This window comes from Mustela nigripes, chromosome 5 (assembly GCF_022355385.1).
Source record: "Mustela nigripes isolate SB6536 chromosome 5, MUSNIG.SB6536, whole genome shotgun sequence".
NCBI lineage: Eukaryota > Metazoa > Chordata > Mammalia > Carnivora > Mustelidae > Mustela > Mustela nigripes.
Genome location: NC_081561.1, coordinates 36,329,185 through 36,348,277, shown reverse-complemented (window position 1 = coordinate 36,348,277; position 19,093 = coordinate 36,329,185). Strand labels below are relative to the sequence as shown.

The 19,093-nt window shown below is 35.2% G+C and overlaps 1 protein-coding gene across 1 annotated transcript in view; it reads left to right on the top strand.

Annotated features, from left to right (window-relative positions):
* Positions 1-19,093, top strand: part of RIMS1 (regulating synaptic membrane exocytosis 1) — a 492,355-nt gene that overhangs the window by 399,137 nt on the left and 74,125 nt on the right. The window contains exon 25 of the mRNA XM_059401539.1: positions 18,718-18,953. Within this exon, the coding sequence (XP_059257522.1) occupies positions 18,718-18,953 (236 nt within the window). The remainder of the gene's footprint in view (positions 1-18,717; positions 18,954-19,093) is intronic.

The window sequence follows — 19,093 nt, the reverse complement described above, 5'->3', positions numbered from 1 at the left end:
CGCTGAAAGGGAAAAGATCACAGGAATCCAACTGCCATCTTGCCTAAAGCGGACAAGGCGTATTTTATGTTTGTTCTTAACTAGTTTTCAGAAATACCAGAAATAGAAGTCTCATTGAAGGAATTTGGGGCTTGAGGAGAGGCCCAAGAAATATAAATGTTCAGAATAGGAGCAATTACCTTTCTAATACTCTGAAAAGGCTTTTGTCATGCATTGTGATGATGTACAATAAAATATCTTTGAGCATTCCTTCTTCCTAGATTTCCCTGATTGAGAGTAATTATCTTACTGTTAATTAACAGTGTCATATTCAGATAATCTACATGAGCAATTTCAACTGATAATGATGTTTCATAGAACATGCTTATCTCTATTTCTGATGTTCTTAACATGTGGTCCTAATGGAATATAAAGTTCGCTAAAATTTAAGATAGAAGAAGAGCTAATCACTTTGAGCTGCCTAATATCAAGGGGTAAAAATCATTCTAATTATTTTTTTGAAATATTAACAAGATAATATGTTTCAATACCTAATCAACTGAGCAAGATTATTGATTAGTAAGACTTAAACAAGGACTTTTTCACTTTTAATCAGTAAAAACAACTTACTAGACAATTATAAAACCATAAATCTTGAGGTAATTTTTATTTATATTCACAATAGAGCCAAGCACTCTGAGTCCCTGGCTAAAAAATATTACTGGTAAATAGAATTTATGTTACTAGCCAATTGCAGTAATAATCTGTGCGTCCATTTTCATTCTCCTGAAATTTTAGGAATAGTATTCTTCAGAATTTGGATCTTTTGGAAAAAATTGGCTATGTGATTTTTGAGGAAGAAAGTAAAGAACAGAAACGTTTAGGCAGTGGGACAAGAGACTATGATTTCATACAAAGGGGTTCAGAAGAAACTACATGGTAGTTTATTAGAGCCAGTGTTACTTTGTGGGAAAATGCCAGTTTAACAAATCAACACTAATTATAACCATATCATGACAAGCAGCAAAAGTTGGAGGATTCTTTGCTCCTTGATTCATATGACTTTTCTTACTTACTGAAGGTGGTGGGGATAGGGGTGGATTTAAAAAGGGTACAAATAAATTTCCTGGTGACAACTCCGTTCTTAAGAGGTATTTCTGTTTTCACCTTCCCTTTCAGTCCTCTGAAATTTAGAACACATAGGATCCCAGAAGTTTTTTTTAATATATATGCAAGTAGATTAGGTAAATGTAGGTACTAAAGATAATGGCTAAACAAGTTTTCCCTTAAGCTAACGTGAAGAACTACTTTTCTTGCAGTTCCATACTTTCGACCAGTGATTGAGTCTCTGTATGTGGTACACATGTGATTTCTTAGAATACCTAGCAGGAAATAGAGAGGAAGAAAGAGATATGGGATAAGCGTAGCTCTTTCTTCTGACATTCAGTCTCGTTATCTTTTCATATCCATTCTTCCTCCTGAATATCCTCATAGGCACACAAGCACACCTGTGCACACTCATACACGCACACAGAGTTATCCTGCTTCCGTCATCAACCACGGGGTGAAAACCTGAGAGTAGGTTGTGGAATGAAAAAAAAAAAAAAAAAGAAGAAGAAGAAGAATAAAATGACACCAATATAAAAATGCTGTATCTCACTAATTGGAACAATGGTTCAGGCTCTTCAGCCTTTAAATAGTCCCTGTTCTTGTAACACTATGAAGAATGATTATTCTCCACATAATGCTGCTTCTTGTTTCTTTTTTTTTTAACTAACATATGTGTAGGTTTAAAAATTCTATTTATTCAAGTTCATGAATAAAAGATGAACAAGTCTAATCAATTATGATGATAGAAAGTACTTATATGTCATAATAAGAATCAATAAGAATCAGCAAACTTTTGAATTCCTATCATGTGTAAGGACATCATTATTTTCCTACACCACCTTAAAGTATAATACTTATGTTACACACTCAAGGAAATTATAAACTATTTAAGAGTTTAAATTTATTTTTGTTTTTATATTCTCATTATATATATATTTGCTCTCACTCTCTATATATTTGTGTCAAATTTTCCTATGACACAAGAAATGTTTTACGTTGCTTTGGATGACTTTTATTCTGGAAGTCAACAAAAGGATTTAGAAGACATTATAGCATTTCCAAAGACAGTGTTCAGTATCCTAAAAGTCAACCAAGTACCTAGTATTCCCACAAAAGACTGTAGGAAGAAATTATATGACATAATCTTACCCACATTATGTAAAATAATAGTATATAGACACAGAATACCATGTACAGTAAAATTTTGATTTCTTCTATACAAGTATATTATGAACCAAGAAAATGTTGAGATAGACACATCTGAAATGAGCAGTGGGCTACAAAGCCTTCTGTATAATTTCTAGTTTTCCAAACACTGCTTACTACATTTTCCTATTAATGATTTGCAATACATGCTATTGTTTTTAAGACCTTGAGAAGTTCTCTCTTAAAACAACCTGTCTGTCTTTGCTTATTCCAATATGTACCAAACTTACTCCATTGCACAATGCTGTTTTGTTTTGTTTTGGTAATGACATCTATTAATATACTGTATAGGTCTTGCAAGCAATTTGGGAAAATCTTTTTTAGGTAATTAACATCTATCCACCTTAAAGATAAAATGCTTTATATAGTTGCTTCAAAGCCTGTTTGAGGACAGATAGAGTTGCACACTTATAGGATGTTTACAGGTTAAGAAGTATAAATACGTTTTGATGAACAATTTCTAAAATATCATTTTCAGAGAGTATTAGGGATTCATGGGCCATCACTTGAATCCTTCATGTTTGAGATGATTATGCACCAAATATCCACTCAAGTATGCCACTAGCTAAACTTCATGGTTCTGCGTGAATTGAGAAAGGGTATCCCTTCCTCCAGCATTCTGAATAGTTCATTCAAAATAGTCCAAAACATGTCTCATGTTTTCAGAGTTTACATATGCAGGGGGACTATAGTAGGAAAAACATAGACTATGAGGTTTGTATTTAGTATAAATAACCTTGTGTAGATATAATGAATTAAAAGTTATTTTTTAATTGTCATGAATTATAACAATTTAAAACTTAAATAATTGTCAGGTTGATTCTTACAGTATAAAATAACTTATTACTTCAAAATAATAAGCATCAGTAAAGATTGAGGTTCTTAGTTTTTTAGATTTTTCTGCATGTGCCTTGCAATTCTAATTTAGTATTTGCTTAAATGTTCCTCAAAGAATGTTTTGTCATCCAACTACAGTGGATGTATTAGTATTATTAGTGTATTAGTAGAGATGGCACAATTGACAATAAAAATGTGTAGACTAGAAGTCAGAAAGAATATGCTGAGTTTCTTAGTTCTCTGTGTTTACATTTACATCCGAAGAAGATGTTCATCCCAGAAAGGAGATGAATTTTCTCGATCTAGCTCTGAATTTTTTTTTTCCCATCTTTATCATATATCAGGTTTTTTTTTTTTCCCAGGTAGACAAATTTCAGATGTTTTATACAAAACAAAGCTTTAAAAGCAAATGCAAGCATAATCTTATAGATGTTCTCAGATGTTATACAATTTTAGAAGCTTTGCCAAAACCAACTGTTTTCCAGCAGCATTCACATGTGTAACATATGTTCTCCTGGATCTACAAGGTTGGCTTTCTAGAGCTAGATGGATTTTAATAAACAAACTTGAAAAGCAATTTGATGCAAATAATTGTGGGCCTTTTTATCATCTCCTTTTTAAAGAATATTTTCAAAAGCAAAATTATCTTTGTTTTCTACGGTCATAGTTTGAAAGGTGGTAAGAGACTTTATTCATACATTCATTCATTTTTTAAACCTACTTATATAAGTACTCATTATGACATAAGGTTTTTTTTTTAAGAAACATTATCTACTATATACAAATAATAATCTTACAATTGTAATTTTACTGAAATTTGGCATTTGGAGTCAGTAGGCATAATAATTACTAAGCTTGTACTGACAGAAATATGTTTATTTTTATGTATTTATATTTATTTATAAATTTATGTTTATATGGGGTTTTAAAACATTATAGATTATATTATTTGATATTTTAAACTGTGTTAGAAAATAAATGCATAGGTTATTATTGTCCAGAAAATCAATTTGACACTGCAGTTATGTTTGGAAAATGTTGCAGAAAATTTCAGATGTATCTTATTTCACAATTCTTCAATTCAGCAAGGGAATACAGGAAAGCTTTTAAAAATAATCTTTGGATTTTTTTGTGACGGCATTTGAAAAATACTTAACTGCAAAATCACTTGCTACATTTATAGTTTAGAACAACAAATTAAACTTTCTTTTTATATACTAGCTATTTTTTTAATGATTTATTTATTTATTTTAGGAGCAGGGAAGGGAGCGTGAGTGGGATGAACGAGAGGAACAGAGAGGCAGAGAGCATCCCAAGCCGACTCAGGTCTGAGCACCTGGTCTGACGTAGGGCTTGATCCCAGGACCCTGAGATTATGAGCTGAGCCAAAACCAAGAGTCAGATGCTTAACCAACTGCACCACCCAGGCACCCCTTATACTTAACGGATTACTAAGTCTACTGACAATGAATATATTGAGTGATCTAGAGGGAATTTTTTTTCTTGGAGCTATCCACCCTTAATTTTGCATGTTTTCCCATTGTACTATGGAATAGCAGTCTGTTGAGATCTACAAAAGTACTGAAAAGAAAGAGGGGAAAGTAACATGGAAATTTGATGATGGGGAGAGAATGAACTGGAACACAATGAAAGATAATGGATATTGAATATCTGAGAAAGGAAAGATATTTTAGTGATCTTCTCGTGGCTTCTTTCACAGCGTCATCTTAGTTTTAATAGTCCAAGGTTGATGACACGTCACCACTCTTATTTCCTGTGACCAAGTTAAAGGTCTAAAGAGAGGAAAGAATGTTCTGTGTGCCCTTTAAAAAGGGGAATGGTAAAACTACCATACTTGTTAATATACCATATGACCGAGTGTGCCATATATTTAAATTATTATGCCATGCCATTCTCATAACATAGATAAAATTCTGTTTGCCCTGTGAATGAAGTGACACATGTCTTGATAATGGCAAAGCTACAGAGCTCTTAGGACAGGGGAGTAGGTTTTCCTGGTGACCTTCTTCTTTGCAAACCATTGAAGACTGCAGTTTGAAGTAAAGCAGCACTAGTCTTGTATGAAACACCTCCAGCATGCTTTGTTTTTACCTTTCTACTCTGCAAGATCATTACAGATTCACTAAGGTGTATTTAGTTAAATTCTGGGAATGAAGTAGGATATTAGATAAATGTTTAGTATACAATAGACAATGAAAATGGTCAGTTATAATAACTTTTTGAAAGTTAACAGCAACCCAGAATATCTTATAAAGATGGAGTTATTTGTAGAAGTGATTGTAATTAGATCTTAGTGGGGACTCATTGGGGGAAAAGTAAATATACACTGTTCATGGAGGGGGTTTTTGGGTTTTTTTTTTTGGCCTTGAATTTTTTTTTAAATTTATTTTTAAATTTTTAAATTTATTATTTTTTTGTCCCTGCTGGGCTTTATATTAATGTATAATGTATTATTTGTTTCAGGAGTACAGTCTATGATTCATCAGTCTTACACAATCCACAGCGCTCACCATAGGACATGCCCTCCCCAATACCCATAATCCAACCACACTATCCCTATCCACCCCCACCTCCCCAGCAACCCTCAGTTTGTTTCCTGAGATTAAGAGTCTCTTATGGTTTGTTTCCTTCTCTGGTTTCGTCCTGTTTCATTTTTCTCTCCTTCCCCTATGATCCTCTGTCTTGTTTCTCAAATTCCTCATATCAGTGAGATCATATAATAATTGTCTTTCTGTGATTGACTTATTTTGCTTAGTGTAATACCCTCTAGTTCCACCCATATCATTGCAAATGGCAAGATTTTATTTTTTTATGGCTGCCTAGTGTTTCATTACATATATACCACATCTTCTTTATCCATTCATCTGTTGATGGAGTTTTAAAAGTACATTGTAACCTGTTGCTATTTGTAGAAATCTACTTCCCTGTAGTTTAATTTCTTCTGTTCAAAGTGAATGATAGATTCTTTTTAAATTTAAAATACTTTAAAGAACATGTTCAGTGGAGATTATAGATAATTATAATTAGAAAAAATTTTCTTTAGAAAAATAAGTCATTGTGTCTTTGGAAGAGAGTATGAAAAATTTATCCAGGTCTATGATTGTGTGTAAGTCTTTTCCAGTAATTTTCTAATTTAACCTAAAAGAAGTTATGCATTTAATTTAATATTCTGTTGTTAAATAAAACAAGAATATCATTCTCCCTGCTGATTCCTATTTTCCCCACAATATATAAGAAATTAACTTACCTGCTGCTAACAGCACATCTTCAGTATGACGTATTATTAAAAGATGCATAAAGTTTAAACATCTTTTAAGTACAAGGAAAATAACAAGTGATTAATCTTAAGGTGAATTGGCAATATTAGAACAGCTTTCAAATGCAACCATTTTATTCCCTGGGAATACTTTTTAAAGAAAGAAAAACCTATCCCCCAAATTCAAATTCCTCCTCACTGTACAGGATCTGTTTGTAGTTGTGATCTCTGCCATTGACAAGAGTTAAGAACCGTGCATTAAATGTGGGAATATGACCAGTGTCCAGCAGTAGGATTCATGCCAGCTATGGGAATATTTTGCTTTTATAAGAGATCAGTCTTAGGTATAAGAAATCCCCCAGTTGCTACGATGTTGGCTAACTTTGCTTCAATGCTATATAATTTTCAGAGCACAGGATGACTTCCTCAAGGGCCAGTTAAGTCACCTTTTTGTCTTTGACGTGCTGTGGTTAACACACAAATCAGCTGTATTAAGGATGCTCAGTGCTACAGCAGCTACCAAAGAGCAGGAAGACTGTTTTGAGAGGACCACAAATTGTTACTATATTATTTTTTGAAATTTATAAAAGATTTTTAATTTATTCGATAGAAATCACAAGTATGCAGAGAGGCAGGCAGAGAGAGAGGAAGCGAAGCAGGCTCTCCGTCAAGCAGAAAGCTCGGTATGGGGCTCGATCCCAGGACCCTGGGATCATGACCTGAGCTGAAGGCAGAGGCTTTAACCCACTGAGCCACCCAGATGCCCCTGTTACTATATTTTTATGCCAAAAAATATATAATGGAAAATTTCTAACAGGTTCTTCGATTTCTATTTAACACACTGTGTTTACATGTTTATATTTGCACATTGGAGAACCAAGTGGGGATTATAAACCTAGCTGTACTTCATTCACTGGCAGCTAATTGTTTTATTGGTCACCAGGCATGAACTCTGGTTATCAACATTAAATACCCTCTCTTTGGGTAAATACTCCTATTTCTGTGTCAATTATCCTATTATTTGGAATGAATATAATATCCTTTTACTCTGAACCAGTACTCTCCAAACTTCACGTATTTCATTTGTCACTTTCATAATTTTGCCATAACTGTGCAACATGTTTATTATTATATTTTAGTGTATTAAAATGGCCTCATGAGACATGGGATATTAAAGTGGCCTCATGGGACATGGATGATTCTCCCACTCTTGGGATTTGGCCCAGCTGCCAATCTTTTGGGGGCATTGAGTAGGAAGGCGGGAGTCCTGTTTTCTGTCTCAGCAGTCCCTCCAAAAGACGGATTCCAGGGCAGAGTCCCAGGTACGGAAACCAGAAAAGCACACCTTAGTTTAGGATTGTATTTAAGATGTTTCTCATCCAGTCATATTGATAGATAAGAAATGTGTGATATGAGATTATTTGTTAATGTTTTAGTATTCACTGAATATTGTACACCAGCTTTTGTTGAACTGTGTGTATGTACAAATATTTATTTAATTGTGTTTATAATAGCCTGGAAATACATGAAGATATATATTTTTAACTAGCTATTTGTAGTCATTGAGATCCTAATATACTTCTTAAAAGAAATGTAAAAACATATCGGCTTACTTAGTATTTGTACAGAGTAATTATATTCCTCCCACTGCATAATCCACCTAGTTCCCAAATCAAAATAACTGGAAACCACCCTAAATTTTAACTCTCTCCTGTCCTCCTTCTAATGCTTTGTTCCTCAATGTTTTTATACCATTCCTAACCCCCTAATGAGCCTTTTACATGTTATTTTCCTGTCCTTCCCACGTGACATTTTAATGTCATTGATAACACTGTATCTGTTTATATACTGTGGCTCTTTAGAGGAGCACAAGCCATTTTATCTGAGAAATGTTTACCCCTCTTACCTCCACCAAGAACCAGTTATTATTTGGAAGTATATCACTCCCATTGAGTCGTCAAGACTGACTGATTTTGCTTCCTACAAAGAACTCCATGATCATACACTGGAGATTACAGAGAACAGAGGTTTTTATTTCTAATTGCCAGCTGAAAGCTACCCAAGTTTTCTAAGTAAGATACTAAAAACCTCATCTAGCATGAACCTAGAAGACCCACATCCTTAAATTATAAATGATAGAAAACAACTTTCAAATTCAATGAAATCTGGTCTAAAATCAGGAGAAGCATCAAGAGTAGATACTGACTTATTCACCTCATGAGTAGAAGGTAGAGCTCTCTAAAATAAATGGCACAGTGTTGGAAAGCCCAATCAAAAAATTTCTCACCTAGAATCTGTGAGAACTTGGGACAGTTTTAACACTGGAAAGCACTGAAACAATGTTTTATGCTTCAGAGTAGCAGTTGACATCAACTCAGAGGAGAAGCCTCACAGGTTGGCTATGGCAGAGAGGCTGTTGGGGGGACACTTAGGGATAAATATAGCAAAAGCTATTTGATGTAGTTCACAAAGAAATAAACTGCTATAGCATCATTATAATGCATAAGTCTTCATTACTGACCTTATAGAGATTTTGAAAACATCACTGGTCTGGATAATTCTACAATTATTCAAAAATAAGCAACAAGATGACGCAATCCTTCTAGTTCCAGGCATGACAATATGGTTTGCATCAGACTAAACTTCTCACCTCCAAACCAACAAATACAAAAAGCAAATGTTTGAGGGTATTTGGAAGGAGTAAAACAGAAATAAATTTGAAGGGCTTCTATCTTTGAAAGAAGGGAAGAACATGTTATGAGTGCCAAATTTACCCAGTTTTCTCTGAAGGTACTTTCTGATTTAGTTACATGGGGGTGTAGTCCAATCAGAAAGCAGGAGTCTTACTGGACTGAGGAGGCAGATCACAGGTCAGGAACTGACAGAGGAAGGAGTGAAAAACTGTGCGTGGAGGGCTCCAAAACTTGCCACAGATTACCCTAAATTAATTTGTTGACTCCTGAGATGAGCATGCACAGGGAAAGACTCCAAGAAACCAAAAAGTGGTTTCTTAAAGAGCTGAGCAAAGATTCCAGTGGGTGCCCAGTGCTGGGGAGACACAGATTGCCTTCAAGTTCCACAGTCAGAGGGGCTTGAAAAATACCTTCAATTTCTTATACAAATTCCAGAAAGGCCAAACTCTGGGGCTATGCATTACACTCTGTGAATAATGGTAAAGCTTTAAACCCAACTCTGAACAGGAACAAGATAACTTCTCTCTGCCAACCAAAAGAAAATTTTACCCTTATTGAAGGAAAATAAGAAAGCAAACATTCCCAGTGTCTGGCATCTAATTAAAGTTTGTGAGGCATGATTTAAAAATTAAATTAATAAAAAAGGACCAACTGAATAAAAACCAACAATAGAGCTTTCATATAAAAGCTTTAAAATATCCATGATTAATATGTTCCAGAAAACATAGGATGTTGGACGTCTTCTGCAGAGACCCGGAATCCATTCTAAGAGTTAAATGGCAATTCTAAAACTAAAAGATACAAAACAAAAATTTAATAGGTGGATTTAATAGCATATTAGAAGCAGTAGAACAGGGCGCCTGGGTGGCTCAGTGGGTTAAGCCGCTGCCTTAGGCTCAGGTCATGATCTCAGGGTCCTGGGATCGAGCCCCGCATCAGGCTCTCTGCTCGGTGGGGAGCCTGCTTCCTTCTCTCTCTCTCTCTGCCTGCCTCTCAGTGTACTTGTGATTTCTCTCTGTCAAATAAATAAATAAAATCTTAAAAAAAAAAAAAGAAGCAGTAGAACAGAGAATTCTTGAGCTGGTCAGTGAAGAGTATGTAAATCTATGTACAAAGAGAAAACAAGGAAGTAAATTGGAGGAGGACAGAAGAGCCATGTGGGGCAAATGAAAAGATCTAATCTACATGTAATTTGGATCCCAGAAGGAGAGGAAATGACAGTAACAATACTTGAATACCAAGGTACTGGCTGAGAGTTTTCCAAAACTGATGAAATACATCATATTACAAATCAAAATATTTCAAAAAATCCCAGCATGTAAAAAGAGAAAAAAAAAGTCTATCAATATCAGGATCAAAGTACTGAAGACTAAAGAAAAAACATTTCTTAACATAATCTCGAGGGAAAGAAAGAAATATGAAGTTCACTGAAGCAATAAGACTGGCTGAAATTTTAACAGATAATATGAAAAAAAAAACAAAAACTATGGACTCACTGAAAGGAGAATGCTGTAGGAAAAAAAAAAATCAAACAAACAAGAAACAAACCAAAGAAATCTCCCAGCCTAAAATTTTATGCTTAGCAAAAACATCCTACAGGCAAGAAGGAAGGAAGGCAAGAAGGAGGAGGAAGGAAGGGGGGGAGGGAGAAAGGGAAGAAGGAATAAAACAGGAAGGAGAATTCATCACCAGTAGACCCACATTCCGTGTTGAAGGAAAATGTTCCCAGTTGGAAGCACTAAATTTGAGGAAAGAATGAACACTGGAGAGAGTTAATGCCGATCAGGACATCTTGTGGTAGTTGAAACATGTGGAAGTGAGTACCTGGGCGGTTCCCTCAGTTAAGCATCTGACTCTTGATTTCAGCTCCGCTCATGATCCACTGGGCATGGAAACTCCCTAAGGTTCTCTCTCCCTCTCCCTTTGCCCCTCCCTACTACGGATGTGTGCGTGTATGGGTGCATGGGTTCATGCCTTCTCGTGCTCTCAAATAGAAGGCATAGAAGTAAAATATCTAAAAAACCTACATAAAAGATGGAAAGGAAGGAAAGGAAATCAAGCTGTTCTAAAGTTTTTGCATTCTTCTGTAAGAAATAAAAATGTCTAAGGAAGTTTCTAATAAGTCAAGGTACGTATTTTTTTAACCCTTAGGGTGTCTGTTATTTATTCTCATCAATAATAGAAGAATACATAACACAGATGCTAATAGTGGAGAAAAATATACAGAATTAATCTACTTAGGCAAAAATGGAGAAGTAGAAGAAACATGGTGATTAAAAATAAATGGCAAGTGATGGGGTCAATTCCAGCTATCTCAGTAATTGCATCAAAAGTAAGTGGACTAAATACTTATAACCAATGTCATGAAATGAAAAAAGGGAGATATCAGTGTAGGATACACAAACAATTGTACGCTGGTAAGTTTTGCAGTGGTTATGCAACAAGCCAAACTATGACCAACAAGCCAAAGCTGGCCCATTGTGGATAAAGGTTTACTGGAGCACGTCTATGCCCATCTGCTTATATATTATCTATAGCTCTTTACCCACCATAGTAGTAAGTTTGAGTAATTGCAACAGAGACAATCTGGCCCACAAAGCCTAAAATATTTACTACCTGGCTCTTTACAAAATAAGCTTGCCTAACCCTGACTTAGATGAGATGTACAAATTTCTTGGAAAGTACAACTTAGCTGAGAATGGCATAAGAAGGAAAAACACTTTGAAGAGTCATGTATCTATTTTTTTTTTAATGATTCTGTAATTATTTTAAGGTTCTCCACAAGGAAAACTCCTCACCCATGTGGATTTACTGGTTAATTATTCCAAATATTTAAAGAATAAATGCTCTCAGGCATATACCAATTACTCTAGAGAATAAAAAGTCAGAATAAAAATACTTCCTAAAACTTTTTGTGAGGTCAGCCTACCCTTGATAAATTTGATAAAGACTTTAGAAGACAGGAAAATTACAAAACAAAATCTTTCATTAAAATAGATAAAAATTTGGGTTGACTTTTGGTATTTTGGTAAACAGTATTGTGAATTTATGTATATTACAGCTGTCTTTTAATATGCCTTATATTACTGGTCCCTTTTCAGGCTTACCATGCAATCTTGGTAGACATGCAGATTCTTTTGGTGTGCTGAACATTTATAAAGTGTTTATCATTTATCAACCTTTTTTAAAAAAATTCTTGTTTGAAATGAGTTTCTAAATTGGCTATTACCACAATTTCATTGATTCACACTTATTTATACTTTATCATATATGAAATTGGTATGTATTTTACAATGATGGCATGCCATAGTTTAATTAGCAGCACTTTTTTTTTCTTAAAAATACTTGGGCTAATAATGTATCTTAATATTGATGACATCTTCGATTTGATCAAATGCGTATAGGTTATCTTACCATCTTAGCCATTTTATGGTAAATTATATCACACCACGACCTGTGTGTTTTTTACAGTGTGAGCAAAAGCTATCATGACCACTAGACATCATTTGCAGTACCTATCAGTATGAGATCTCTAAAATTCTGCTAAGTTCAGGATATGAACTTTTTTATTATCTGTAGTTCTAGGATCCAGTAAGCCATAGAACAAATACTAGACCAGTTTCCTATGCAGGTTTTGTAGGTTTTGGTTCTACCTGTAAAGTAGAACTCTTGTTCTTTAATGGTCCTCTTGCTGCTTCTGATTAAATGAAATTTGCTCTCAACTAAATATTCTAAGATCAACTAATCATTTTAACAGAAAACCTAATTCTAATGTTGCATGAATATAACTTTGTCAGTAAATGACTCACACACCTTTCTTATTATATCATGAAGATTTACATAAAATGAAAACCAGTTTGTCAAAGTTTTATTTATTTATTTATTTATTTTTACTCTTCAGACTTATTGTTTATAACCACAATGAAGCAGGGCAAATAATTCACTTTCCCTCAAACCTTCTACACTTTAAGGTATCCATTCAAGTTCTGTCTTTTACTATCTTCATCCACCTTCCAGTTGCTTTACTGTAAGAAATGATTTCCTTCTTTTCCTTTGATAAATAAAAACACAGCTATTACCTTGAATATCTATCCATGTATTTTAAAATATATGCCACTTTTGTTTCTAGTATAGAACCAATCACCAATGGGTTTTTTTGTTTGTTTGTTTTTTTGTTCTTGTTTTTATTTATTTGACAGAGAGAGAGATCACAAGCAGGCAGAGAGCCAGGTGGGGGTGGGGATGGGGAAGCAGGCCCTGTGCTGAGCAGAGAGCCCGCTGCAGGGCTCCATCCCAGGACCCCTGGATCATGACCTGAGCCGAAGGCAGAGGCTTAACCCACTGAGCCACCCAGGTGCCCTGTGGATTTAAATTCTTATATTAAAATTCTTCTGAGTTAGCAATTTCTTGAATTTTTTTTTTCTTAAAAGGTTCTCATATTCAAAGTTTCGGAATTTCAGTTTCTTTTTTTCCTCTAGGGAATCTTTAGTTACCTATATTAGAATTATACAAGTACATACTCATCTGTATAGATCAATCAATCTATCTGCCTGGACAGCTATCCCTAAGGTACACAGAAAGTAAGAGATTTTTATTATCAATCAAAAATACTTTTTAAGCATTCAAAAAGAACTAGCAACTCAGTTTTACACTTAGCCATAGGACCAAAATTAACACTGAAAACCCAAACCCAGACTTTAAAGAGCAGTTCTTTTTTCAGTATGCACAAGACATTTTCATGAGCGATGTGAACTTTTAGTGCCCGGCAGACAGATATGTAAAAAGACTAACAAGCCAAATTTTTTATCATTTGCCACTCAACTTGTAATATATCCTGATTTCTGCCACCCAACAGATTTAATTCCAAGGATGGTTTTCCTCATTGTTGGTGCCGTTAGTGAGGAATGTGCTCTTAGCTCTTTGAACTAATGAGCTCTTTGCTCAACAAGCAAAATAAGAGCCAATTTACAAAGAACCAGAAACAAACAAGCAAAATAAAGAAACATAGAAAACCAGAGTCAGAATAAAAGAAGCAGAAATTGAAAGTCCCTGTTTATTTGCCACTTGATTAAAGGCAATCTTGAGTTTAAGGAGTCCATGGGTGCCCTGCTCCAACAAAATCGTTTAATTGTATCCAGCAGGGTGTCCATGTAGACATTTTGATGGGACTCCCCAAAGCAATCAGAACATAATTCTCAACATTAAAACATAATAATAAAAAAATGGATAGCATATGTTGAAATTTTAACTCGTTAGTGAGAAAACCAACAGGATGATAAACTGATTGTAAAGATGATCCAAGAAACTCAGGTATACACACACACAGACACAGACACACACACACACACACACACACACACACACACACAAAATAACAGTCATTGAAAAAAGAATGAATGCTAGAATAAGATTATGAATTTAGGTTCAAAACTAGGTAATATTCTCTAGATCATAAAACCATAACCTTTGGAGTTACTCTATCTTCTACATAGTAATCCTTTGCTCCTTATCAGTTTTATTCAAGTTATCATCTCACTTTAAAGAGTTGTAAAATGTTTGGATCATAATACTGTCAGAGTAAACAGTCAAAAATTTTACATTTCCCTGGAGGTCAAATGACCTTTAAAGTGGGCTTGTTAGATAATGCTCAAGGAAGGCATAAAAAGTAAAGTACTTTTTTTTCGTGGTCTCAAATCCACATTAGAATTTTTTTCTAGGGTGAAATTATTCCTCTGAGCAATTGGGGAAATGGAGTATCTTGAGTGTGATATGAAAGATAAGCTATAGGGCAGTTTTTCTGTTGGGTTGAATGTATATTTTTTTAAAGATTTTATTTATTTATTTAACAGACAGAGATCACAAGTAGGCAGAGAGTCAGGCAGAGAGAGAGGAGGAAGCAGGCTTCCTGCTGAGCAGAGAGCCTAATGTGGGGCTTGATCCCAGGACCCTGGGATCATGACCTGAGCTGAAGGCAGAGGCTTTAATCCACTGAGCCACCCAGGCGCCCCTGAACATGTTATTTTTGAGAGACCGATCCAAACAGCAATGTCCACTGACAGCTGACTATCTAAATCTGGAGTTCAGGACTGAGTACAGGTGGAGAAAAACAACTGGAATTTGCAGCACATGGATAATATGTAAAGCCCAAGACCAGACTGAGACATCTAGGCAGTCAGTCTCATATGGAGGAATATAGGTCAGAGGGCTAAACACTGAAGAACTCCAGTATTTAGTGATGAAAGAAAATAAAGTTCTTTTCAGTGAGGCACAGTGAGATCATGAGAATCAAGTGTTCCCTGATCGTAGAATCAAATGTTTTGCCACATACATGATTTATTGAGAGGTCAAAAGGGTAAGGACTGTGCAGTGATAAGATTTTGCCATGTAAGGTCACTGGTGACTTTTAAAAAAGTCAGTTAAGCATCTGCCTTTCAGCTCAGGTCATGATCTCAGGGCTGGGGGTGGGGGGACTGAGTCCCATGTTGGGCTCTCTGCTCAACCAGAAGTCTGCTTCTCCCTCTCCCTTTGTGTGTGCTCTCTCTCTCTATCTCAGATAAATAAAATTTTTAAAAGGGGGGGGGGGCAACTTTGGTGAAGTAATAGGGACAAAGCCTGATTTAAATTAGTTCAGGTTAGAATAGGAAGAGAGGACATACAGTCAACTGCTTGAGGAGATTTTTAGCCAAAGTCAGTAGCCGGAGGGAGAGGGAATATCAAAGAAGAAAGGTAGGGTTTATTTTGTTTGATTGATTTTTAAAGATGGACTATATCATAGTCCATTTTTATAATGACATCACTTTTTGTTTTACTTCCTTTTCATAAATCTTTAGTTCACTCAGCAATGGGAGGGCGCTATGGCAAATCTAGTGATGCATAAGGTGCATGCTGATATAAAATATCCAAATCTGAATACAACCAATGGAAACTAGAAAACAGAGGGCTGGGAAACGGGAGTCATGATACTAGAGAGACTCTCAGGAACTTTATAAAGCAGAAAGCATTAAAGTACATCCTGAAGTATTCAGGCACTAAATTAAACTGAGTGACAGGAATAGTTTTCCAGGCAATGGAAGCAGAACAAATAAAAGGATAGGGGAATAGAAAGCTTATTTGTACTAAAACAGTAACCTTCACTTGGATTAAAGTAAGCTGATTACACTCCAGAAACCTCTCCCCTCAATTAGGTAAACAGAACTGAAAATGCCTTCACATGTTCTCACTGAACATTATGATATTCCAAATTCTTTATATCGTATAAGAATGCTTTTAAAATTCTAAATAAAATATTTTACTTTTTGAAGAAAAACTACAGCACTTATTCCCCAAAATCATTTTACTATAACTTCTTAACTCCATGAATGGCCATCACTATACAGATTTCCTTAAATTTTTTCATAATTTTTGTCAACAAAGTATGTTGGTGGTATAGTGGTGAGCATAGCTGCCTTCCAGAATTTTTTCAGATAGTGGAACATTTCATTGCTGTGACTAAATGTCCATGAAAAAAATTTTGAATCTTCCTAGTTCATCTCAAATACATTTTCAGAATAGAAGTACTATTGAAGACATTTCCCTATGCTTTTAAACTTTTCTATAGCCCAAAGAACATTCCTGAATATTTTACAGTAGTATTTTTGTGAAATAACTTTTAAGATACAAATTGAGAGTTATAATAGAATTCAATTTTGTGGAAATAATTGGGAGAGAAAAGGTAGATTCTAGTTTATCCAGACTTTATTAAGGTAAAAATAAAATCATCAGAAAAGAAGTTTTCAATAACCCTGCCACAAGTGTTCTAAAAAGAGTGATGAGAGGGAAAAACTACTGACTTCTCAGTCACCAGCATTTGATTGAAGATGGACATGATCACTGCAAAACTGAACAAATTGTGACATTGCTTCATATCCTCCAGTGGAAGTCTGCAACTAAAATCATAGGAAAAGCAGGTAGTAAGAGTGGACTTAAGGAGAGGTGACAGATTTAGGTGATGCATTGAAATAAATTGTGAGGACACAGAAGAAATCTATTGTAATATTTCTCAGAAAAGAAGGTCAACTGGAATTGGGAATAAAAACTCCACAGGAATCAGTTTTGAACCAGCTATATGTAATACCATCTTCATTAATGTTTCGAAAAAGAGTTTGCATAAAGTGCATAGCAAAACTACCAGGTTTGCACATGGCTTTACAAACGTTGAGTTAAGGGAAAGCTGATTAGAATAAATTGAAAGAATACAAATTTTAATATTAATGATGTGGACCAATTCAGGTAATACAGCTAGGGGTTAAAAATTCCAAATGATTCCTTTCAAATAGGGGTCTCATTTTTCAATTCAGTTCATGGAAGCATCCTAAGGATCAAACAGTCTTGTTTCTTTTCCGTAACTTCTAAGGCTTCCACAATCTCACTCTTTCTGAACTCATCCCATGTCAATTTCCCTTTCTACTGAAACACTCATGTGACCACAAAAACGTTACGTGATCCCAAGAATTTCTGTTCCATCATTTCTAACCATATTAGGATTTATGTCAACTTGAGTATTGAATGTCATCACTATTAAAAGATGCTCTATTAATGTATTTTGTACTTCAAAACAAGAAATAGAAAATCAAGGTGGTGGTGAGAGTCATGTAAGCCATTTTTGCAGATATTTTAAGGAACCATAAAATAAAGAGGGTCATTTCAGATATAGCAAACCAGGTCTTAATTGGACCAAAAGAGGCCAGTTTAGATGGATAATATAACTGCATATGCAGTATAATTTAAAAGATATGAAGAATCCTGACATCTGTGACTCCCAACTTGTTTGCCCTACCTCTCTCCCCAACTCACAGACATACGTTTACTTTGGCAAGTTAGAGACGGTTTTTTTCCCCACCAACCTTCCATGTTGTCTGAAAGTCTCAACAGTAATTTTCTCACTTAGGAGAGACGTACAGTAATTTACTCAGATAAATTAGTATAATCCAGGAACATAGATAAGGAAGTTCTGATAGGGAAGAAAAAAGAAACATCTCAGCCTGAGCATGTGAAATTGAAATGCTAACAGGGAAAAATGAGTTGAAATTTGGGAGAGATACAACATGAGAGGACAAGGAAGGAAGGAAGGAAATGTGATTTTGCGGTGGGGGGGCTCATTAGTAGTCTGTCCAAACTCATAAAGCAAGAGATATCAAATAGCAAGAGCTCTCTGTTAGTTGGAACTAGAACAGATAACTGTTTTCATTTTTTCATCTTGTATGGCAAATCCAGAATATCCATTTTTAATAATATTTTTTTCTGAGGAGTGTATATGAACTGGTCTAATTGATTTAAATATTTTTGTTTTTCTCTGAAAGTAACATTAGTAACTATAAACTTAGTAACATTAACCTCCCTGTAAATAACATTGGTTGCATTTCTTCTTACTAAAAGTTCATAGATTCCTGTATGGAATTACTATTGTTTTAAGCTCAGATCTAGTCAATCATAGCTATAAGACTACTACTCAATTGACTCCCCACCCCCACCCAAAAAAAATTGCCTGGATTATTTCAAAATAAATTAGGTTTCGAGCTTCAGTTATGCTGACCTGTAATTTATGGATGCGTATATGTTTTTACTTTGTAAATATAGTTCATTTACCCCTAAAATGCAAGGCAGACGGATGGGGACTTCAGGAAGAGCCATCATGAAGAGCACCAGTGTGAGTGGGGAGATGTATACACTGGAGCATAATGACGGCAGTCAGTCCGACACAGCCGTGGGTACAGTCGGAGCAGGTGGAAAGAAGAGGAGATCCAGCCTGAGTGCCAGAGTGGTTGCCATCGTGTCTAGAAGGAGTAGGAGCACATCCCAGCTAAGCCAGACAGGTGAGTGAAGTGAATTCCATTTGGACACCTCGAGTTCTTGCTGGAGAGACAAAAATGGATCCTCGTGCTATGGCCTGTGAGTGATGGTAGAGTGTACGGATTCTTCTCTGCAAAAGTTTATTTTTCTGTCTCTAAAGATC